The sequence below is a fragment of the Eurosta solidaginis genome, chromosome 5 (assembly GCF_040869045.1).
Source record: "Eurosta solidaginis isolate ZX-2024a chromosome 5, ASM4086904v1, whole genome shotgun sequence".
NCBI classification, from domain to species: Eukaryota; Metazoa; Arthropoda; class Insecta; order Diptera; family Tephritidae; genus Eurosta; species Eurosta solidaginis.
In genome coordinates this window covers 106,992,003-107,018,102 of record NC_090323.1, presented here as the reverse complement: position 1 = coordinate 107,018,102, position 26,100 = coordinate 106,992,003, and the positions used below count along the sequence as shown (strand labels likewise).

At 42.0% G+C, this 26,100-nt stretch overlaps 1 protein-coding gene across 1 annotated transcript in view; it reads right to left on the bottom strand.

The window, feature by feature from the left end:
- Positions 1 to 24,343, bottom strand: part of LOC137253813 (UPF0389 protein CG9231) — a 79,563-nt gene extending 55,220 nt beyond the window's left edge. The window contains exon 1 of the mRNA XM_067791308.1: positions 24,104 to 24,343. Coding sequence (XP_067647409.1) covers positions 24,104 to 24,288 — 185 coding nt within the window. The 5' untranslated portion in view covers positions 24,289 to 24,343. The remainder of the gene's footprint in view (positions 1 to 24,103) is intronic.
- Positions 24,344 to 26,100: the final 1,757 nt, after the last annotated feature.

Below are 26,100 nucleotides of genomic sequence, written 5' to 3'. Positions count from 1 at the left end.
GACGGCAAATGTAAACGTCACTTAGAACTTACCATGCTACAATAACCACCCTTCCAAAAACGCGAGTACTCCATAAATAGTGTAAGGAATACTCCTTGCGAGTATAGGAGTGTTCCAAAACTAATCTGTATTCATACAAAAAATGTGCTCCAATTACCATTGCGATGTCCTAGGAGATGAGTAGGTGATCCCACTCTCGCTTTGTTTGTGAGTATTCCATAGAGTACATACGTGAGAGTACTTTCCAAAGTACTTTCACTGTAGTACTCCATGGAGCACCCACAGAGGATCATATGCCAAAGTACTAAAGAGGAATTGTGTAAGAAAGAATTATCGGAGTGAATTTAATTTAAAATGAAAGTAAATGAAGAGGGCAATACAACTTTTATATTTTATTCTACAAATATTCTTATGTTATTTAGCATTTGCGTGAATAAAGAAACTAATATTTCCCTATACTATAGTATGTATACATAAAACCAGTGCGCGGTTGTATTTTATCAGAGTTGCCATAGTAAAATTTTGTTATCAGTTATTTGTATGCAATATTTTACTTTTGACAACTCTGTTCGATCGTGATCGTGTCGTGATCACGGTCGTTAAAAAACGAGCAATGATCGGGTGATGGTGGTCCGCAAACGCAATGCAAAGGAGTATTGTTAGAGTACTCCAATATGAAGAAAATGGAACACGTAATCCAACAATTTTTGCAGGGCAGGTAAAAGCATCAGAGTTGCATTTTACATGTTTTTTCATTCGAAGCTAGTTATAAAATGTAAAACTTTGTTTATGTTTACATTTTTTGTTTATTTACTTTTGATGTGAAAATTTATTAGGTAATTCTTTACTTTAGCTCACAACTACTAAAACTCGTCCAAAAATATCGGGAGATGTGTCAAAACACGCGCTTTGGACCCTGGACCACGAATCCGAAAACGGATGCCGTTCAATCTGGTATTTTAGTCGCCTCTTACGACAGACATACCTACCGCGGGTATATTCTGACCCCCTAACCCGCTTGGGTAATTCAAGTTAATCAATCGGAATTATTACACAAAAACAAAAACAACAACAAAGATAAGTTGCCAACTTATGCAAATAAGGTTACAGAGAATAATGAAGAAGTTATTATTGTACATCCAAAAAAGCAAAGGCAAACAAGTGATATTACCAAGAAGGAATGCAAAGAAAAATTGAACCCAGCAGAAATGAAGATCGGAATTGAAAACGTCAGAAAAAATAGAAACGGTGGCATTGCAATTACGTGCAAAACTAAGGAGGAAATTAAAAAAATTAGTAGTGAAGTTCGTGAAAAGATGGGAAAAGAATATGAAGCTAGGATGCCAGAATGGAAGAGGCCTAAGATAAGAATAAATGATGTTGAAGATGAAATGGAAGATGGGGAATTATTAGAGGCAATAAAAAATCAAAATCCAGAAATATTCTAGGCAGATTCAGAAGTCGAAGTAAAGAGAAATATGAAATTGAAGAATACATATATGGTACTTTTGGAATGTGATCCACTAACGTTCAAAAGAATGATGGACCAGAGAAGATTGAAAATCAAGTGGCGGAGGTCCAAGGTGCAGTATTTGGCATTGTCACGGTGCATGAAATGTTATTCGTACAACCATGGGAGTGAGGCATGTAAGGGTGAAAAAATATGCGTTAAATGTGGCGGAAACCACTTGGCAAAGGACTGTAAATCAGAAGTTTTGAAATGTTTGAAATGTATGAATTGTGTAAATGCAAACAGTAGGTTACATTTAAAATTGGATTATAACCATAGTTTTTTCAGCAGTGAGTGTCCTGTATACAAAAGAAAAATAAGTATTAAGAGAAGAGCAGTTAGGTATGAAAGCATATAGCAACCCAAGCAAAAAGACACTGAATTTGATAAGCGTTTAATAGTTTTAACTGTTAATGGTCTGATTGCGAAAAAAGAATTGTTGTGGGAATTACTTTTTGAAAGCCGGCCAATCATTGCAATAATTGTTGAATCACACGTAACAGATGTTGATGCGGATACAAGGGATATTCTAGTATTATATGCGATTCAGATTCTGTACACACCGGAGGAATAGTAATATATGTAAATGAAGATTTTTCGTATGAGGTCTTAAAAACCCAAAGCAATCCGAAAAGATGGTGGATTTTGGCCATTAAGTTATTTTTTAAGGCAGCCGAGATAGGTACATTTGCTGGTGTTTATAAATCCCCAAGCTATAATAAAGGTGAATTTATTGATGAGTTCTCTTTGAGCATGGAAGAGTTGTTAGATGGTAGTCGAAAAGATTGTATTATAGGCGATTTTAATATTGATTGGATGAAGGAAGATGATTATTACACCAGAAGGTTGAAGTCCTGTGTTGTGGATATAGGTAGGTATGAAACAAATTGTATCAAATGCTACTACGGTGACCAGAGACAGTGAAACTCTTATTGATTGGGTCATAACTGATAATAGCTATCTTGGATGCAAAGTATTGCAAACGCCAAGGATTTCGGATCATTTTATACTGGACATTGATATTGCAGGGATACTAAACTGTTCTATTGAAAAACAAACGAAGTTTCTTATGAAAGGGAAAATAGATTACCAGGTAGTGTCTTTTGTAGTCCAGAATAAGTTCAGAAATGTAGGGTACCCAAGTAACGATTGTGGAACTAAATATGAAGTGTTAAAGCAAATAATTACTAAGTATACAGCAAGGAAGGAGACCAGATATGTGGGTTAAAAGTGTACCGTGTCCATGGTACTCGGCAGAAATTAAATCGACCCTACAGCAATATGTGGCAACATCATAGAACAGCTGAGTTTTAGCAACTACAGCCAACGTCTAATAATACTTTGAATTTCAACGCATCATATAACTCGAGACTTTCCCCGTGAAAGACACGACTTTTTCTTTTTAGTTTTAGTTTAAGTTTTATTTTGAATTTGAATTAATAAATGTTATAGAATAAACATACGATTCTATAAGTGGTGACCCCGACGCAAAAAGACTCGCAGAATGTACTTGGTAACGATGTGCATTATAAGCAACACCAACATGTCATCATCAGCGGCATCGTTTGCATCAATCACAGAAAGGTCCTGATAGCCTCGGTAGTAAAGCGATTAAAAACTTGTGGGAAGTGGTGGGTGATGAAGTGACTAGTATTGTCCAACAGTCACTTGCACAAAAGAATATGCCTAAAACCTTAAAAACGTCAATAATTGTGCCAATCGCTAAAATCAAGGGGAGTGTGAATTGTAATGATCTCAGGCCAATTAATGCCCTTCCTGTGATAGAAAAGGTGATTGAAACTGTGGTGCATGAAACATTACTAAGTACATATCAGAAAAGATTACTTACAAAGCACCAGTCAGGCTTTAGAGAGAAACACAGTACGGAGTCGGCTTTACAACTTGTTATAGAAAATTGGGTTAGAGCTATTGATAGAGGTGAAGGCGTTTTAGCAGTTTTTCTGGACTACAAAAGAGCTTTTGAAACAATAAATAGAAATTTGTTGCTGAAAAAATTATGGGATATGTACAACATCACTGGATTTGTTTATGAGTGGTTAGAAGACTACTTAAGTGAAAGATTTCAAACTGTGACATTTAACAATAGAGTTTCCAATGAGTTTGAAGTAAGACATGGTGTCTTCCAGGGATGCACCTTAACGTTAAGCTAATCGTTTATCAAAAAATTTCCACCGTTTCCGTTGAAACACTTCGAAATATTATCGATAAAGAAATTATCAAGATAAATTGTATCTCGTTTTTAACCGAAACGAAAAGCTTTCGTTAACGTTAAAAACGTTAACAAAAACGTGATACTTTATGTTTGAATTGTGCTGGCAATGCTATAGCCATGGTGAAGCCGTAAGGTGGCAACAACGAGCGCACATACACACACAAACTCTATGGAATTTGTTTGTGTAATTCGTTGGTGGTAATGTCAAAAATACTCTGAGAAATGTTTGTACTGTCAAAATTCATGAGAAAAGTTGCAATCAGCTTGGCTAATGCTTTCACCTTTAATGACTCCGCCATCAATCAGCTTTGCCAGCATAGTTTGAAATTAATAATCAACATAAACGATTTGCTTTCGTTTTGATATGGCAGAAAACGAAACGAAATCATTTCGTTAATTTGACGATCTTAACGTTAATAAACGAAACGAAATGACTTCGTTTCGTTTATTAACGTTGATTATCGTAACGAAATGATATCGTTTCGTTGGTTAAGCATGCCTGGTGTCTTCCAAGGAAGTAAATTAGGACCATTGTTGTTTATACTATATATAAACGATTTGCCAAATGTATTACATCATTGTGAAGTACATATGTTTGCAGATGATACATTGATTTATTTAAGTGGAACCGATGTACAAGAGTTGAGTGGAAAGATTAACGCGGATTTAGCTACCATGTGCGACTGGCTTTGCATGAATCAATTATGCGTAATGTTCATAAACAAAATGTATGGCATTGGGAAAGCGGAGGTTTAGGGAAGATATGGAAATGGGATCAGTTATGCTTATGGGATCAATTCTGAAATGGGTTCCATGATATAAGCACCTAGGGTTAATTATAGATGCCAACTTGAGTTTTAAAGACTAAATGGTAAAATGGCAAAAAAAGTTAATTTGTTGTATAGATTACGGAAAACTATTTCTAAAGCAGGGAAAATTTAACTTTTCAAAATTATTTTGGTGCCTCATATAAAGTACTGTTCTACAGTACTCTGAATGGCAAATAAAAATTATATATCTAAGTTGCAGAAGAATTTTAATAAAGGGATGAGAGCAGTATTGAACAAAAGGCGTAGAGAAAATGTTCACAGTATGTTAAGTGAGTTAGGCTATTTATCCGTAGAAAATGAAGTGTTAAGGGATGTGTTAACTTTTATTTATAGAGTGGAAAATGGTTTGCTTCCAGAGTATGTATGTATGTATGTATGTATAATTTATTCAGTCTATGATTAAACAATCTTACAGACTAGAATACAAAAGCAAATAAATACTTAAACAAATAATCAACTGAAAACCACAACGAATAACGTAAGTAACATGACTAGCGAAAACAAAAGATAAAAAGATAATGCAAGTAAAGTACTTAGAGACATTAATAAGATGTGTATCAGTACCCAACTAGACAAGCTAATCAATTTCACTTGGAACCTGTACGTACAAGTAAGGGCTTAAAGTCGGTATTTAACAATATAATTGCAAAATATAATCCTGTACCTGATGATATTAAACATGTAAGAACTATCGGAATGTTTAGAGAAAAGATTGGTTTATGGTTAGATGCTCATGTAACAAATTGAGCAATAAGTTGATTTGTTAGAATTAGGTATAAGTACTTAATGAAATTATAAGACTGGAATTGAAAAATCAAATAAATATTATAGTAGTTGAAATTAAAATTAAATTTATATACAGCTGGCTGTTAAATATATATATAATATATTTTTTCTCAGTAACTAATAATTGTATGGGATTAACTGTATTAGCCGTAGGCTATTTATTTATAAATAAATAAATAAATAAATAAATGTATTAGTGGATTTTTTATAGGGGGCCCGTAAATTGTTTAGTCCCGGGCCCGGATTTTCTCTCTACGGCCCTGTACTCAACTTATGTACTATACTATTAAATAATTATCTAATTTTAATTAAGCATTGTTATCTAGTCTGTAAGGGCTTTAAATGCCATAGACTGAAACAAAGAAATAATAATTTTATACATAAGTACACTCTATAATGTTTATAAAACCACAACCAAACATTTTCCTTTGTTTAATTTTAAGTATTGTTGTAAAATTTAATAATTTATTTGTTTACTTTCCGCGACATTAAGAGGCCAGGGGGGAGGGGGTTGGAAGTTGTGGGATGGGGTGGGGTAACTCCCACTTTCTAAAAACACCACCCCCACCCACAGGAGGCTTATAGTTTGGTCACAATTTAATATTAGTTACCAAAAAATGCAAGAAAACGCAGTGAATTGAGCAAATATGGTGCTACCAGACTTCAAAATATGTATAAATAAAAAACGACTCAAATATATTTTAATCACGCCATTTTTTATTCCAGATTTTCTATTTTTTGTTTACTAAGTAAACGTAATTTATTTAAAAAATCGCGATTTTCACCTGCGGCGCTTTTTTTTATTATTTACGTATATTTTATAAAAAATTGAAAATTTGGAATCGCGCGATTTTTTTTCACTGCGTCTTCTTGCATTTTTTTTTTTGGTAAGTTTAATATTAAATTGTGTTCAAACTAAAAGCCTCCTGTGGGTGGGGGTGGTGTTTTTAGGAAGGGGGAGTCACCCCCATCCGTTCCCACAACTCCCAACCACCTCCCCTGTCCCTTAATGTATAGTCTACCCGAACAGAATTCTGCGTTGGCGGCCTTCGGCCGCGCTTATAAAAAAGGTAATAGTCTAGTTGGAGGTCGACTGCTAATACGCTACCAAAAATATCGAGAGAGGTGTCAAAAGACGCGTAACAATAATTCGAAGGCGGAAAAGAAAAGTTTTATCTCTGTCCGGAGATATTTGCAGTTGAAGTTGGCGATTTTCATGTGGTTTTTGTAATGTTGTTTTACCCACACAAAAATTTGTGAACATAGTTGTTTCGTGCGGATATAGTTTTGGTCTCCAAACCGGTGTAGGACCCATCCAGGGTAATTTGTTATAACCGCGGCCGAAGGCCCCCGGTTTCGGTGGGACCCGCGGGTAATTTTACGGTTTTTCGTTAATATCTTTTGACCGAGTTAAAATTTTTGATAATTGTTTACTTTAGCTCACATCTGCTAAAACCTGACCAAAAATATTGGGAGAGGTGTGAAAAGACACGTTTTGGTAAAAGTGTCGTTGAGGGGTCGACTGCTAATACCCGTCAAAAAATATCGAGAGAGGTGTCAAAAGACGCGTATTAATCTCGAGAACAATAATCCGAAGGCGGTAAAGAAAAATGTTATCTCTGTCCGGAGATATTTGCAGTTGAAGTTGGCGATTTTGACGTGGTTGTTGTTGTGTTGTGTACCCACAAAAAAAATTGTGAACATAAGTGTTTTGTGCGGATATAGTTTTGGTCTCCAAACCGGTGTTGGACCCACTCAGGGTAATTTTTGGGATAGTAGTGCAGTTTAGGGGCCCCACCCTAAAGTTGGCCCAAGATTTTCGAGTGAGGTATCAAAAGACGCGTATTAATCTCGAGAACAATAATCCGAAAGCGGAAAAGAAAAATTTTATCTCTGTCCGGGGATATTTGCAGTTGAAGTTGGCGATTTTCATGTGGTTGTTGTTGTGTTGTACCCACAAAAAAAATTGTGCATCACCGTGGCGGTAGCCACGGTTATACCACACACCCGGACTTGGCATGGCGTAGCCCAGGATTATTTTTTATAAGCGCGGCCGAAGGCCGCCAACGCAGAAGTGTTCTGCGCAAAAATACTATGGATCCCACCCCCGGTTTCGGAAGTACCCGCGGTCTTTTTTTCGGTTTTTCGTTAATATCTTTTGAAAGGGTATAAAAAGTTAACTTCCGCTTTCGGAATCTTGATCTAGACGTGAATACGCGTCTTTTGATACCTCACTAAAAAAAAAAAGCCCAATTTTAGGGTGGGCCCCTAAACTGCACAATTACCATTTTTGGTAATAGTGCAGTGTACGGTACCCACCGAAATTTGGGCCAAAATTTTCGAGTGAGGTATCAAAAGACGCGTATTAACGTCTAGATCAATAATCCGAAAGTTAACTTTTTTTACCCGTTCAAAAGATATTAACGAAAAACCGAAAAAAGACCCGCGTGTCGCTCCGAAACCGGGGGTGGGATCCATGGTATTTTTGCGCAGACCACCTTTCTGCGTTGGCGGCCTTTGGCCGCGCTTATAAAAAATAACCCTGGGCTACGCCATGCTAAGTCCGGGTGTGTGGTATAACCGTGGCAGAAGTGTTCTGCGCAAAAATACTATGGATCCCACCCCCGGTTTCGGAAGTACCCGCGGTCTTTTTTTTCGGTTTTTCGTTAATATCTTTTGAAAGGGTATAAAAAGTTAACTTCCGCTTTCGGATTCTTGATCTAGACGTGAATACGCGTCTTTTGATACCTCACTCAAAAAAAAGGCCCAATTTTAGGGTGGGCCCCTAAACTGCACAATTACCATTTTTGGTAATAGTGCAGTGTACGGTACCCACCGAATTTTGGGCCAAAACTTTCGAGTGAGGTATCAAAAGACGCGTATTAACGTCTAGATCAATAATCCGAAAGATAACTTTTTTTACCCGTTCAAAAGATATTAACGAAAAACCGAAAAAAGGTCCGCGTGTCGCTCCGAAACCGGGGGTGGGATCCATGGTATTTTTGCGCAGACCACCTTTCTGCGTTGGCGGCCTTTGGCCGCGCTTATAAAAAATTACCGGACATTGATGACAATTTTTGATTGGTCAGACCTATTGGATGGGGCGAAGCACTGCTACAGCAACAACAACAACGGGTCGTCCGTCGACAACCCTTTCAAGTATGGAATCAGATTCACCGGCATCAACTTCTCCAATACCATCTAATGTTTCGAATACTGGATCACCAAGTCCACCATCTTCAGCAACACGATCATACATATCGAAACCTCCAAAATCAATGCGTTGTTGTTGTTGTTGTTGTTGTTGTAGCAATGCTCGCCCCACCTAATAGCCGCGACCGATCACAAATTGTCATCAATATCCTCTAACGGGAGTCCAAGGAAACTTGCCGTTTCAACAGGGGTGGACCATAAGGAAAGGGGTGTTAGAGGCGTTTGTTCCACATTACAATTAAAGAAATGGTTGGTGTCATGTGGGGACACATTGCAAGCAGGGCATACATTTTGTATGTCGGGGTTGATTCTGGATAGGTAAGAGTTTAACCTGTTACAGTATCCAGAACGAAGTTGAGCAAGAGTGACACGCGCTTCCCTGGGGAGTATGCGTTCCTCTTCTGCGAGTTCTGGATATTTTTCTTCAAGTACTGGATTCACCGGGCAATTCCCGACATAAAGGTCCGACGCCTGTCTATGGAGTTCACCAAAGGCCTGCTTGTGTTTTTCCGCTTCATACGGCTGGGTTCTCAGGTGCCGTATTTCCTCAAAATGCTTACGGAGATGACTCCTTAGGCCCCTAGGCGGTGCTGGTTCGTCAATCAGATGTCTGTTGGGATGCCCAGGTTTCTGGGTATTCAACAGAAACTGTTTGGTCAGCATCTCATTTCTCTCCCTGATGGGGAGTATTCTCGTCTCATTATGCAGATGGTGTTCTGGGGACATAAGAAGACAGCCCGTGGCGATTCTGAGAGCAGTATTTTGGCAGGCCTGTAGTTTCTTCCAGTGGGTGGTTTTTAGGCTTGGCGACCATATGGGTGACGCGTAGCACGTAATCGGCTGGCTAATTGCTTTGTATGTGGTCAAGAGCGTTTCTTTATCTTTTCCCCAGGTACTGCCAGCAAGGGATTTGAGGATTTTATTATGGCTCTGAATTCTTGGAGCAATTGCGGTTGCGTGCGCACCAAAATGTAGATCCTGATCAAACGTCACACCCAAGATTTTGGGGTGTAGGACAGTCGGTAGCGTAGTGCCATCGACGTGGATGTTCAATATGGTCGACATTTGGGGCGTCCATGTTGTAAATAAGGTCGCGGAAGATTTAGTCGGTGACAATGACAGGTTTCGCGAGGCGAAAAAACTGGAGAGATCAGGGAGATAGCCGTTTATTTTATTGCATAGCTCATCGATCTTTGGGCCTGGGCCAGTGGCCATTATTGTGCAGTCATCGGCGTAGGAAACGATTGTGACTCCTTCCGGTGGTGAAGGTAGCTTAGATATGTAGAAATTAAACAAAAGCGGGGATAGGACACCACCCTGTGGCACTCCTTGTTTAATTCTCCTTTGTTTTGATGTTTCGTTTCTGAATTGCACCGATGCCTGCCGACCACCCAGATAATTTGCGGTCCACCTTTTAAGACATGGGGGAAGGGTAGACCCTTCCAGGTCTTGCAGTAACGAGCCATGGTTGACCGTATCAAAAGCTTTTGATAGGTCTAACGCTACGAGTACTGTTCTATGGTGGGGATATTGATTCAAACCGCAATTTATCTGGGTGCTAATGACATTTAGCGCGGAGGTAGTGCTATGGAGTTTTCTGAAGCCATGCTGATGAGGGGCTAGCTGCAAATGTGCTTGGAAATAAGGGAGCAAAATGGCTTCAAGCGTCTTTGCCACTGGCGATAGGAGAGATATCGGACGATATGACTCACCTACGTTAGCTGGTTTCCCAGGCTTTAGTAGCGGGACCACCTTGGCCATTTTCCATTTCTCGGGTATGACAAAGGTGGAAAGAGACAGGTTGAAGACATGCGCTAAATATTTGAAACCCTCTTTCCCTAGGTTTTTAAGCATCGGCATGGCTATGCCGTCTGGGCCCACTGCTTTGGATGGTTTAGCGCGACCAATGGCGTCCTCAACCTCTCTAGCGGTGATGGTAATTGGTGACGCGCTGAGTTTGTGTTTATGTGCGCGTCTATTGGCTCTCCGTCTATCTTTGTCGACCGTAGGATGCATTATATATTGTCGGCAGAAAGCGCTCGCGCATTTTTTCGCATCCGACAGCACCTTATCGCCAAAGGCGATGGAAACTTTGTCTTTGTGCTTAGTCGGATTCGATAGGGACTTTACGGTGGACCAAAGTTTACCTACACCGGTAGAGAGGTTACAACCTCTTAGGTGCTCTTCCCATTTCGCCCGCTTGTGTTCGTCCACAAGCAATCTGATGCGTTGGTTTATATCCCTTATTTAGGGTCGCCTGGATCAAGCTGTCTTATAAGGTCGCGTTCCCTCGCTAAGCTCGCGACCTCCGCCGGGAAGTGGGGCCGGATTTCGGGAATTCTCCCGGCGGGAATGAAATGTGCCGAGGCGGATTCAATGACCTTACGGAAGGCACGCTCCCCTTGGCGGGCATCAGTCGGGATAGGGAGGGCAGCAAAGCTGCTGTCTGATTGCAGATTTAAATTCTTCCCACTTTCCTTTTTTGAAGTTTATGAAAGTGCGTTTTTCGGTGACGATGAAGTCGGCGGTACGCTCGAACGAAATAAGTATGGGCAGGTGGTCGGATGCCAATGTTACCATCGGCTGCCAGTTGACGCAGTTTACGAGTTCTGCGCTCACGATTGAGATATCTGGCGAGCTATGACAGCTTCCTACCATACGTGTGGGGGCGTCTCCGTTTATTGTGCAGAACGTCGTTTCGTCTATTTGATCCGCCAACATCTCACCCCTACTGTCCGCCCGCAAGTTTGAATGCCATAGGTCGTGATGGGCATTGAAATCGCCTAAGATAATGCGATTGTTGCCAGTGAGTAAGGCCTCGATATTAGGGTGGTATCCACTGGGGCAACAGGTGACAGGAGGGATGTAGATGTTGATGAGTTCTAGATTTGCATCGCCTGACCGGACAGATAGGCCTTGACGTTCTAAGACATTGTCACTGCGGTCGATGCCAGGATCAAATATATGATATTGCACAGAGTGGTGTATAATAAACGCGAGGCCGCCTCCATTTCCGCTCTCGCGGTCTTTCCTGTGGACATTATAACCAGAGCAGGTCTGCAATGCAGATCTTGCTGTGAGTTTAGTCTCTTGAATCTCAGCAATGCGGATGTTGTGCCGCTTCATGAAATCGACTATATCCGTAATCTTCCCAGTTAGTCCATTACAGTTGAACTGCAGAATTCTGAAGTGCATGAGGGGTGACGCCGCCACTCTAGGGGTAAGTGAGGGGTGACTACGCCTAGGTTGTGGAAGGCCAGGACGCAATTGCTGTTGTGGCCTTGGGACTGGGCGCCCTTGGGCAAGCATTGGGGTACCCGGATGATTTGGGTTTGCGACCTGGCAACATAGCGCGATGAAACCCGTCGAGGGGTTGCCGTCACGGAGACCAGAACATCTAGGAAAGTGGCACCACCCAAGGCAGGAGCTGCATTGAGCGGATGTCGCAAACCTATATATTCTGTGCTGGCAGACGGTGCAAACGGAGGCAGGGACTAAGAGTCTGTTTCCCTGACCTGCACGATTGCTGCCAGAAAAGAGGGGGGAGAAGAAAACGGGGGCAGGGGCTGATGCTCAGCATTGCTACCAGCTCTACTACGAAGGTAGTAGTTATGAGTGGTATCAGCTGTTTGAGTTGTTGGCGCCGTGGGGCGCGAGCAGCAGCGGGTACTTGTTGTGGCTTGCTGAGCAGCGAAGCTGCTGGAAGGTAGTGGGGATACGCTTAGGCGTAGACTACGGGACGCCCTTGGGCGTGAGCAGCAAGCAGCCACAAAAGATTTATAAAAGTTACGTGGACGTCGGGTTTTGGGATCAAGCCCAGAACAACCTGTCCGATGCAACCATCCCTTGCACGAGACACACTGAACAGAGTATGACCGTACTAAAAAGATTCTTTTCTGGCAAATGCAGCAAAACCATTTCTCAGGACCGGGGTCAGGAGACGGACCCGGATTGGGTTCGATACCTTCCCGGAGTAAGAGAATATGTAGCAGTCCTGCTGCAAGGAGCTGCTGGGAGGATGACAATTTGTGGGAGGGACGAAACAAATTAAATGGGGTCACACTGAAATGACAGTCCTTGGTCGGGAAAAATCCCGAGTCGCTCCGGTACATAGAACCGACTGCCTTGGGAAGTGCGTCTTGATCGAGACCGCCATTGGCTGGAATGGGGAGCAAAAGGGAGGTACCGATTATGCCAAACCGGCATTATAATGTCAAAATGTCAGGTACACTTGTGTTGTAACCCACCATGTTGTTGTTGTTGTAGCAATGCTCGCCCCACCTAATAGCCGCGACCGATCACAAATTGTCATCAATATCCTCTAACGGGAGTCCAAGGAAACTTGTCGTTTCAACAGGGGTAGACCATAAGGAAAGGGGTGTTAGAGGCGTTGGTTCCACATTACAATTAAAGAGATGGTTGGTGTCATGTGGGGACACATTGCAAGCGGGGCATACATTTTGTATGTCGGGGTTGATTCTGGATAGGTAAGAGTTTAACCTGTTACAGTATCCAGAACGAAGTTGAGCAAGAGTGACACGCGTTTCCCTGGGGAGTATGCGTTCCTCTTCCGCGAGTTCTGGATATTTTTCTTCAAGTACTGGATTCACCGGGCAATTCCCGACATAAAGGTCCGACGCCTGTCTATGGAGTTCACCAAGGACCTGCTTGTGTTTTTTCGCTTCATACGGCTGGGTTCTCAGGTGCCGTATTTCCTCAAAATGCTTACGGAGATGACTCCTTAGGCACCTAGGTGGTGCTGGTTTGTCAATCAGATGTCTGTTGGGATGCCCAGGTGTCTGGGTATTCAACAGAAACTGTTTGGTCAGCATCTCATTTCTTTCCCTGATGGGGAGTATTCTCGCCTCATTATGCAGATGGTGTTCTGGGCACATAAGAAGACAGCCCGTGGCGATTCTGAGAGCAGTATTTTGGCAGGCCTGTAGTTTCTTCCAGTGGGTAGTTTTTAGGCTTGGCGACCATATGGGTGACGCGTAGCACGTAATCGGCTGGCTAATTGCTTTGTATGTGGTCATGAGCGTTTCTTTATCTTTTCCCCAGGTACTGCCAGCAAGGGATTTGAGGATTTTATTACGGCTCTGAATTCTCGGAACAATTGCGGTTGCGTGCGCACCAAAATGTAAATCCTGATCAAATGTCACACCCAAGATTTTGGGATGTAGGACAGTCGGTAACGTAGTGCCATCGACGTGGATGTTCAATATGGTCGACATTTGGGGCGTCCATGTTGTAAATAAGGTCGCGGAAGATTTAGTCGGTGACAAATCTTGCGGATGACGCACTGCTCGAAGTAAGTGAACTTGATATCATGTTAGCTAGGAGCAAAATGCAGGAAGACTTGAACACCCTATACAGGTGGCTTTGTAACAATAAGCTTAAACTTAATGTTAATAAAACCCATTTTATGGTCATATCTAGAGCGATGAATAAGGAATCTTGTAATATCGAGCTAAAAATAATGAACTCAAACATTAACGAATGTAAAACTTTCAAGTACTTAGGGGTTCAGATTGATAATAAATTAAAATTTAATGATCATATTGACTATATAGTTGCCAAAATAGGCAAGAAAATTGCTTTTGGAAAAGGTCATGCAAATTTATCAGTAGAAAATACAAACTGAAAGTGTATAAATCCATCATAGAGCCGCATTTCATATATTGTCCCACAATATTCTTTATGGCCAATGTAACTCAGGTAGATAAGCTACAAGTTATGCAAAATAAAGCTATGAGATTTATATTAAACATGAGGTATGATACTCCCATTAATAACATGATAGAAGCACTAAACTGGTTAAGTATAAAACAGCTCATATTCTACCACAGTATGAAATTTGTATTTAATATTAAGCACGGTAAATTACCAACATACCTCAGCGAAAAGCTTAGATATGTAAATGATGCACATTCATACGTAATCAGAGAAAACAATAATTTTAGATTACCTCTTTTCAAAACAGAAGTTGACAAGCAAAATATATTTTATAAGGGCCTGAAATATTTCAATGAACTTCCTAATCACATAAAAAGTAGTAATAACTTCAATATCTTTAAAAAAAAGTTTATTGGAGCATTGTAAAACCCTTCCAATAAGATAAAGTTTTTTTTTCTTTTATTTTTTACATGACATACCGATACTGGAGCGCGAAAAGGGAATGGTAATACTGGTAACAGCAAAATACAATGCACCCGGCCCTAAGGAAAAGAAAATCAGTCGCCACCTGTAACTCCAGACACTTCCAACAACAAATGTCGCTGGAATTCGATATTTTCAGCCTATATTTACTGTTGCTGATCGGGATCACTCGCATTCCGACAGCATTAATATAACAATAAAATTATATGATGTGTAACCAAAATAAGGTCAAACAAAAGTTGGAGCAGGGGGATTGGAAACACGTCCTTTTCAACCTCCAAATATATTTTGAGATGTGCTGATCGGAATCTTCATGCGTTCCGACAGCGTCTTTACTAAACAAAGTTGAGGAGTGATTGGGTACACTTCAATTTCCAACATCCAAAGACATGTTTAGCTGTGTTGATCGGAGACCAATACATTCCGACAGCTTAAAATACAAATATAATTGAAAAATATAAGTTCCAAATTTTGTTGCCTTAAGCTGGGAGCCCTGGAGGATTGGAAACGCGTCCTTTCCAACCTTCCTTAAATGACTGGCTCCCAGACTCGTCCGTTTGTTACGCCAGTAAATATGCTGATCGGAATCACATGGCATTCCAACAGCATATTCAATAGAAATAAATGATATAATAATGAATTGTACTTAGTAGTTTAAGTTTTAGGCTTAAACAGCCGTAATAATAAATAAATTAAATAAAAACAATGCCAGGTTTCGCGAGGCGAAAAAACTGGAGACATCAGGGAGATAGCCGTTTATTTTATTGCATAGCTCATCGATCTCTGGGCCTGGGCCTGTGGCCATTATTGTGCAGTCATCGGCGTAGGAAACGATTGTGACTCCTTCCGGTGGTAGGTGGTCTAGATATATAGAAATTAAACAAAAGTGGGGATAGGACACCACCCTGTGGCACCCCTTGTTTAATTCTCCTTGGTTTTGATGTTTCGTTTCTGAATTGCACCGATGCCTGCCGACCACCCAGATAATTTGCGGTCCACCTTTTAAGACATGGGGGAAGGGTAGACCCTTCCAGGTCTTGCAGTAATGAGCCATGGTTGACCGTATCAATGGCTTTTGATAGGTCTAGCGCTACAAGTACTGTTCTATGGTGGGGGTATTGATTCAAACCGCAATTTATCTGGGTGCTAATGACATTTAGCGCGGAGGTAGTGCTATAGAGTTTTCTGAAGCCATGCTGATGAGGGGCTAGCTGCAAATGTGCTTGGAAATAAGGAAGCAAAATGGCTTCAAGCGTCTTTGCCACTGGCGATAGGAGAGATATCGGACGATATGACTCACCTACGTTAGCTGGTTTCCCAGGCTTTAGTAGCGGGACCACCTTGTCCATTTTCCATTTCTCGGGTATGGCAAAGGTGGAGAGAGACAGGTTGAAGACATGCGCTAAATATTTGAAACGCTCTTTCCCTAGGTTTTTAAGCATCGGCATGGCTATGCCGTCTGGGCCCACTGCTTTGGATGGTTTAGCGCGACCAATGGCGTCCTCAACCTCTCTAGCGGTGATGGTGATTGGTGACGCGCTGAATTTGTGTTTATGTGCGTGTCTATTGGCTCTCCGTCTATCTTTGTCGACCGTAGGATGCATTATATATTGTCGGCAGCAAGCGCTCGCGCTTTTTTCCGCATCCGACAGCACCTTATCGCCAAAGGCGATGGAAACTTTGTCTTTGTGCTTAGTCGGATTCGATAGGGACTTTACGGTGGACCAAAGTTTACCTACACCGGTAGAGAGGTTACAACCTCTTAGGTGCTCTTCCCATTTCGCCCGCTTGTGTTCGTCCATAAGCAATCTGATGCGTTGGTTTATATCCCTTATTTGGGGGTCGCCTGGATCAAGCTGTATTATAAGGTCGCGTTCCCTCGCTAAGCTCGCGGCCTCCGCCGGGAAGTGGGGCCGGATTTCGGGAATTCTCCCGGCGGGAATGAAATGTGCCGAGGCGGATTCAATGACCTTACGGAAGGCACGCTCCCCTTGGCGGGCATCAGTCGGGATAGGGAGGGCAGCAAAGCTGCTGTCTGTTGCAGATTTATATTCTTCCCACTTTCCTTTTTTGAAGTTTATGAAAGTGCGTTTTTCGGTGACGATGAAGTCGGCGGTACGCTCGAACGAAATAAGTATGGGCAGGTGGTCGGATGCCAATGTTACCATCGGCTGCCAGTTGACGCAGTTTACGAGTTCTGCGCTCACGATTGAGATATCTGGCGAGCTATGACAGCTTCCTACCATACGTGTGGGGGCGTCTCCGTTTATTGTGCAGAACGTCGTTTCGTCTATTTGATCCGCCAACATCTCACCCCTACTGTCCGCCCGCAAGTTTGAATGCCATAGGTCGTGATGGGCATTGAAATCGCCTAAGATAATGCGATTGTTGCCAGTGAGTAAGGCCTCGATATTAGGGCGGTATCCACTGGGGCAACAGGTGACAGGAGGGATGTAGATGTTGATGAGTTCTAGATTTGCATCGCCTGACCGGACAGATAGGCCTTGACGTTCTAAGACATTGTCACTGCGGTCGATGCCAGGATCAAATATATGATATTGCACAGAGTGGTGTATAATAAACGCGAGGCCGCCTCCATTTCCGCTCTCGCGGTCTTTTCTGTGGACATTATAACCAGAGCAGGTCTGCAATGCAGATCTTGCTGTGAGTTTAGTCTCTTGAATCGCAGCAATGCGGATGTTGTACCGCTTCATGAAATCGACTATCTCCGTAATCTTCCCAGTTAGTCCATTACAGTTGAACTGCAGAATTCTGAAGTGCATGAGGGGTGACGCCGCCACTCTAGGGGTAAGTGAGGGGTGACTACGCCTAGGTTGTGGAAGGCCAGGACGCAATTGCTGTTGTGGCCTTGGGACTGGGCGCCCTTGGGCAAGCATTGGGGTACCCGGATGATTTGGGTTTGCGACCTGGCAACATGGCGCGATGAAACCCGTCGAGGGGTTGCCGTCAGGGAGACCAGAACATCTAGGAAAGTGGCACCACCCAAGGCAGGAGCTGCATTGAGCGGATGTCGCAAACCTATATATTCTGTGCTGGCAGACGGTGCAAACGGAGGCAGGGACTAAGAGTCTGTTTCCCTGACCTGCACGATTGCTGCCAGAAAAGAGGGGGGAGAAGAAGACGGGGGCAGGGGCTGATGCTCAGCATTGCTACCAGCTCTACTACGAAGGTAGTAGTTATGAGTGGTATCAGCTGTTTGAGTTGTTGGCGCCGTGGGGCGCGAGCAGCAGCGGGTACTTGTTGTGGCTTGCTGAGCAGCGAAGCTGCTGGAAGGTAGTGGGGATACGCTTAGGCGTAGACTACGGGACGCCCTTGGGCGTGAGCAGCAAGCAGCCACAAAAGATTTATAAAAGTTACGTGGACGTCGGGTTTTGGGATCAAGCCCAGAACAACCTGTCCGATGCAACCATCCCTTGCACGAGACACACTGAACAGAGTATGACCGTCCTAAAAAGATTCTTTTCTGGCAAATGCAGCAAAACCATTTCTCAGGACCGGGGTCAGGAACGGACCCGGATTGGGTTCGATACCTTCCCGGAGTAAGGGAATATGTAGCAGTCCTGCTGCAAGGAGCTGCTGGGAGGATGACAATTTGTGGGAGGGACGAAACAAATTAAATGGGGTCACACTGAAATGACAGTCCTTGGTCGGGAAAAATCCCGAGTCGCTCCGGTACATAGAACCGACTGCCTTGGGAAGTGCGTCTTGATCGAGACCGCCATTGGCTGGAATGGGGAGCAAAAGGGAGGTACCGATTATGCCAAACCGGTATTATAATGTCAAAATGTCAGGTACACTTGTGTTGTAACCCACCATGTTGTTGTTGTTGTAGCAATGCTCGCCCCACCTAATAGCCGCGACCGATCACAAATTGTCATCAATATCCTCTAACGGGAGTCCAAGGAAACTTGTCGTTTCAACAGGGGTGGACCATAAGGAAAGGGGTGTTAGAGGCGTTGGTTCCACATTACAATTAAAGAGATGGTTGGTGTCATGTGGGGACACATTGCAAGCGGGGCATACATTTTGTATGTCGGGGTTGATTCTGGATAGGTAAGAGTTTAACCTGTTACAGTATCCAGAACGAAGTTGAGCAAGAGTGACACGCGTTTCCCTGGGGAGTATGCATTCCTCTTCCGCGAGTTCTGGATATTTTTCTTCAAGTACTGGATTCACCGGGCAATTCCCGACATAAAGGTCCGACGCCTGTCTATGGAGTTCACCAAGGACCTGCTTGTGTTTTTTCGCTTCATACGGCTGGGTTCTCAGGTGCCGTATTTCCTCAAAATGCTTACGGAGATGACTCCTTAGGCACCTAGGTGGTGCTGGTTTGTCAATCAGATGTCTGTTGGGATGCCCAGGTGTCTGGGTATTCAACAGAAACTGTTTGGTCAGCATCTCATTTCTCTCCCTGATGGGGAGTATTCTCGCCTCATTATGCAGATGGTGTTCTGGGGACATAAGAAGACAGCCCGTGGCGATTCTGAGAGCAGTATTTTGGCAGGCCTGTAGTTTCTTCCAGTGGGTAGTTTTTAGGCTTGGCGACCATATGGGTGACGCGTAGCACGTAATCGGCTGGCTAATTGCTTTGTATGTGGTCATGAGCGTTTCTTTATCTTTTCCCCAGGTACTGCCAGCAAGGGATTTGAGGATTTTATTACGGCTCTGAATTCTCGGAACAATTGCGGTTGCGTGCGCACCAAAATGTAAATCCTGATCAAACGTCACACCCAAGATTTTGGGGTGTAGGACAGTCGGTAACGTAGTGCCATCGACGTGGATGTTCAATATGGTCGACATTTGGGGCGTCCATGTTGTAAATAAGGTCGCGGAAGATTTAGTCGGTGACAAATCTTGCGGATGACGCACTGCTCGAAGTAAGTGAACTTGATATCATGTTAGCTAGGAGCAAAATGCAGGAAGACTTGAACACCCTATACAGGTGGCTTTGTAACAATAAGCTTAAACTTAATGTTAATAAAAACCCATTTTATGGTCATATCTAGAACGATGAATAAGGAATCTTGTAATATCGAGCTAAAAATAATGAACTCAAACATTAACGAAGTTAAAACTTTCAAGTACTTAGGGGTTCAGATTGATAATAAATTAAAATTTAATGATCATATTGATTATATAGTTGCCAAAATAGGCAAGAAAATTGGTTTTTGGAAAAGGTCATGCAAATTTATCAGTAGAAAATACAAACTGAAAGTGTATAAATCCATCATAGAGCCGCATTTCATATATTGTCCCACAATATTCTTTATGGCCAATTGTAACTCAGGTAGATAAGCTACAAGTTATGCAAAATAAAGCTATGAGATTTATATTAAACATGAGGTATGATACTCCCATTAATAACATGATAGAAGCACTAAACTGGTTAAGTATAAAACAGCTCATATTCTACCACAGTATGAAATTTGTATTTAATATTAAGCACGGTAAATTACCAACATACCTCAGCGAAAAGCTTAGATATGTAAATGATGCACATTCATACGTAATCAGAGAAAACAATAATTTTAGATTACCTCTTTTCAAAACAGAAGTGGATAAGCAAAATATATTTTATAAGGGCCTGAAATATTTCAATGAACTTCCTAATCACATAAAAAGTAGTAATAACTTCAATACCTTTAAAAAAAGTTTATTGGAGCATTGTAAAACCCTTCCAATAAGATAAAGTTTTTTTTTTCTTTTATTTTTTACATGACATACCGATACTGGAGCGCGAAAAGGGAATGGTAATACTGGTAGCAGCAAAATACAATGCACCCGGCCCTAAGGAAAAGAAAATCAGTCGCCACCTGTAACTCCAGACACTTCCAACAACAAATGTCGCTGGAATTCGATATTTTCAGCCTATATTTACTGTTGCTGATCGGGATCACTCGCATTCCGACAGCATTAATATAACAATAAAATTATATGATGTGTAACCAAAATAAGGTCAAACAAAAGTTGGAGCAGGGGGATTGGAAACACGTCCTTTTCAACATCCCAATATATTTTGAGATGTGCTGATCGGAATCTTCATGCGTTCCGACAGCGTCTTTACTAAACAAAGTTGAGGAGTGATTGGGTACACTTCAATTTCCAACATCCAAAGACATGTTTAGCTGTGTTGATCGGAGACCAATACATTCCGACAGCTTAAAATACAAATATAATTGAAAAATATAAGTTCCAAATTTTGTTGCCTTAAGCTGGGAGCCCTGGAGGATTGGAAACGCGTCCTTTCCAACCTTCCTTAAATGACTGGCTCCCAGACTCGTCCGTTTGTTACGCCAGTAAATATGCTGATCGGAATCACATGGCATTCCAACAGCATATTCAATAGAAATAAATGATATAATAATGAATTGTACTTAGTAGTTTAAGTTTTAGGCTTAAACAGCCGTAATAATAAATAAATTAAATAAAAACAATGCCAGGTTTCGCGAGGCGAAAAAACTGGAGACATCAGGGAGATAGCCGTTTATTTTATTGCATAGCTCATCGATCTCTGGGCCTGGGCCTGTGGCCATTATTGTGCAGTCATCGGCGTAGGAAACGATTGTGACTCCTTCCGGTGGTAGGTGGTCTAGATATATAGAAATTAAACAAAAGTGGGGATAGGACACCACCCTGTGGCACCCCTTGTTTAATTCTCCTTGGTTTTGATGTTTCGTTTCTGAATTGCACCGATGCCTGCCGACCACCCAGATAATTTGCGGTCCACCTTTTAAGACATGGGGGAAGGGTAGACCCTTCCAGGTCTTGCAGTAATGAGCCATGGTTGACCGTATCAAAGGCTTTTGATAGGTCTAGCGCTACAAGTACTGTTCTATGGTGGGGGTATTGATTCAAACCGCAATTTATCTGGGTGCTAATGACATTTAGCGCGGAGGTAGTGCTATAGAGTTTTCTGAAGCCATGCTGATGAGGGGCTAGCTGCAAATGTGCTTGGAAATAAGGAAGCAAAATGGCTTCAAGCGTCTTTGCCACTGGCGATAGGAGAGATATCGGACGATATGACTCACCTACGTTAGCTGGTTTCCCAGGCTTTAGTAGCGGGACCACCTTGGCCATTTTCCATTTCTCGGGTATGGCAAAGGTGGAGAGAGACAGGTTGAAGACATGCGCTAAATATTTGAAACGCTCTTTCCCTAGGTTTTTAAGAATCGGCATGGCTATGCCGTCTGGGCCCACTGCTTTGGATGGTTTAGCGCGACCAATGGCGTCCTCAACCTCTCTAGCGGTGATGGTGATTGGTGACGCGCTGAATTTGTGTTTATGTGCGTGTCTATTGGCTCTCCGTCTATCTTTGTCGACCGTAGGATGCATTATATATTGTCGGCAGCAAGCGGTCGCGCTTTTTTCCGCATCCGACAGCACCTTATCGCCAAAGGCGATGGAAACTTTGTCTTTGTGCTTAGTCGGATTCGATAGGGACTTTACGGTGGACCAAAGTTTACCTACACCGGTAGAGAGGTTACAACCTCTTAGGTGCTCTTCCCATTTCGCCCGCTTGTGTTCGTCCACAAGCAATCTGATGCGTTGGTTTATATCCCTTATTTGGGGGTCGCCTGGATCAAGCTGTATTATAAGGTCGCGTTCCCTCGCTAAGCTCGCGGCCTCCGCCGGGAAGTGGGGCCGGATTTCGGCAATTCTCCCGGCGGGAATGAAATGTGCCGAGGCGGATTCAATGACCTTACGGAAGGCACGCTCCCCTTGGCGGGCATCAGTCGGGATAGGGAGGGCAGCAAAGCTGCTGTCTGTTGCAGATTTATATTCTTGAAAGTGCGTTTTTCGGTGACGATGAAGTCGGCGGTACGCTCGAACGAAATAAGTATGGGCAGGTGGTCGGATGCCAATGTTACCATCGGCTGCCAATTGACGCAGTTTACGAGTTCTGCACTCACGATTGAGATATCTGGCGAGCTATGACAGCTTCCTACCATACGTGTGGGGGCGTCTCCGTTTATTGTGCAGAACGTCGTTTCTTCTATTTGATCCGCCAACATCTCACCCCTACTGTCCGCCCGCAAGTTTGAATGCCATAGGTCGTGATGGGCATTGAAATCGCCTAAGATAATGCGATTGTTGCCAGTGAGTAAGGCCTCGATTTTAGGGCGGTATCCACTGGGGCAACAGGCGACAGGAGGGATGTAGATGTTGATGATTTCTAGATTTGCATCGCCTGACCGGACAGATAGGCCTTGACGTTCTAAGACATTGTCCCTGCGGTCGATGCCAGGATCAAATATATGATATTGCACAGAGTGGTGCATAATAAACGCGAGGCCGCCTCCATTTCCGCTCTCGGGGTCCCTCCTGTGGACATTATACCCAGAGCAGGTCTGCAATGCAGATCTTGCTGTGAGTTTAGTCTCTTGAATCGCAGCAATGCGGATGTTGTGCCGCTTCATGAAATCGACTATCTCCGTAATCTTCCCAGTTAGTCCATTACAGTTTAACTGCAGAATTCTGAAGTGCATGAGGGGTGACGTCGCCACTCTATGGGTAAGTGACGGGTGACTACGCCTAGGTTGTGGAAGGCCAGGACGCAATTACCCACAATCAAATTGCTTTGTTTCATACCACACATAAAATGTAATAAAACTTAATAAAAATCATATAAAGTTCAAAATTCGGTTTTATTCTAAAATGTGCCACCATGGCGCAATGTTGCTTATAAGCAACATCTTATAACGGTGATTCCAAAAGGGATAGATACTTGAAAGAGATATCAGTTCATATTCAAAGCTTAACTAATAACCCTATATATTAAACATATTTTTAATCGCGCCCACTTTAATTATGACATCAAAGGGTTAACGAAAAACCGAAAAATTACCCGCGGGTACCTCCGAAACCGGGGGTCGGATCCATAGTATTTTTGCGCAGAACACCTTTCTGCGTTGGCGGCCTTCGGCCGCGATTATAAAAAATAACCCTGGGCTACGCCATGCCAAGTCCGGGTGTGTGGTATAACCGTGGCTACCGCCACGGTGATGCACAATTTTTTTTGGGGGTACAACACAACAACAACCACATGGAAATCGCCAACTTCAGATGCAAATATCTTTTGAACGGGTAAAAACAGGTAACTTCCGCTTTCGGATTCTTGATCTAGACGTGAATACGCGTCTTTTGATATCTCACTCGAAAATTTTGGCCCAAATTTCGGTGGGTACCGTAAGCTGCACTATTACCCCAAATTTTTATTTTCCGCCTTCGGATTAATACTGATGTCAGGACGCGTCCTTTGACACCTCTCTCGATATTTTTGGACTCGTAATAGCAGTCGATCCAACTAGACTTTTACCCAAATTTCATTATTCACCTAAGGCATGAACATACCTAACGTGCGATGGGATTTCATTAACATGTTTGTATTTCCCTGTCCAAACTAGAAACCGCTTTTCAAGATTGTTTGGAACATGACTATGTATTGCTTTCCCATTTTTTTGAGTAATTGACCTTAAATAAGGTTGATAATTTGTGTTTCTGCACTTTATGTTAACACTGTTCAAAATAGAAAGCATATTGGTACATTTATCAAAAACTAAGCCTATTTCATAACTACGATAGAGAACTTAAATTATCGATAACACATTCGGTAATTTCAAATCACAAATGATCAATTTCCCAGCAAAAATGTGCCCGTAAATTGATTAGGAAAATGACTAAAAGCTGTGTCGACGGAACACGTAAATCGTTAAGTAGCATTTGTACAGGGCAGCGGTAACTTTTGTGACCAGTCCATTCCGTCGTACCTATGGTTCAATTATGTACAGGTTGGCTCATCTCATCAGCTGATTTTATTTATGTCATTGCATGGTCGAAGGGATTGTCAAAAGGAGATGGCAAACTCCAAATGAAACCAACACATTGGCAACATTTTACTTAACATACAAAAACTGCTAAGTTTTATGTTTACATTCCATACCATTCGCACCAACACCAATACACAGATTTTGACAATTTGAACAGACATATTTTGTTGCTTTACAGATGAGCCAACCTGTATATAGTTGAACCATGGTCGTACATATTTATGTGATTGTCCATACTGCTCACACATATACGGTTTTAGGTTATCGAAATGTAAACAAGCTATAGTGCTGTACTGTTCTTACATTCACGTTATGGCAGTCATTTTTTAAGTTATATACCTGTAACTTTACGAGGGTTTTTACAGTATTTTTACGTTAATATGACCGTCTTTTCACTAGTGTTAATACTATGTTCAAACAGACACCAAATTGGCAATTTATACTATTTGGGCAATTTATTACGCAATTTGTCATATAATAAATTGTAATAACAAATTGCCAATTTAATTAAAATTGCGTAATAAATTGTTTCAAACTGCGAATGCAACCTTGTAAAGTGTGTTCAGTGAGTAGATTTAAACGTCAGTTTTATGAAAAAAACCAAATGTCAAAGTAACAAAACGTCAAATAAAAATAAAATTAATCAATATTTTGTTACAAATGACGGCAAACAACGTATATGGTGAGTAATTTTGAAATTTTAAAATAAAAAAGAATAAAAACTCAACTTCTCTTTTTTATATAGTACCAAAAGCAAAAAAAAGAGGCTTGGGTGGTATGATGGCAGCGAGCTGGCCATCCTTGACCTCTGGGAGGAACTTGTAGAGGATCTTCGCGGTGTCCGCAAAAATGGGCACATATATGCAGAAATGTCAATAGAGCTGACCAACCTTGGTTTCCCCCACAGCCCACGAGAGATCCAGGTGAAACTGCAAAATTTTACGCAAAGATACAGGTACATTTGTGGAATAAGTCGAAATAAATAAAACGTATCTATGTATGTACTTAATCTTTTCGAAATTCGCAGAAGGGAGAAGTTAAATATTGGTTCAACCGGTGGATCGCCTTCCACATGGCCACATTATGAGAGGGTGCACCAGATTATTGGAGGCTTCAAGGCCAATATATATAAAGAAATTTCAAAGGAGAGCATAGAGGGTATGTTTTTAAGTTTTGCAATTGTTACGTAATCTACATCTTTATATGTATATGGTCATTATTATGAAAGTGGTCTAGTTCATTTCCAACTCATGGTCTTAAGTGATATCTTATTTCTAAACGAATGTATCTGTAAATGGGTTTAGCAATTTAAACCAATAATAAGAATTGTATGTTTTGGCTATTGGACTCTAAAAAACAGGAGGCGAGGAGAGATACAAACAGATTACCACTGAACTGAAACGACAGGAATTGAGTTAGACGACTTTCATAATAATGGGCACATATAAAGATGTGTATAAAAAATAATTATATATGTATTTCTGTGCGCGTGTTTATGACAGAATTCCTCCAAACGACTGG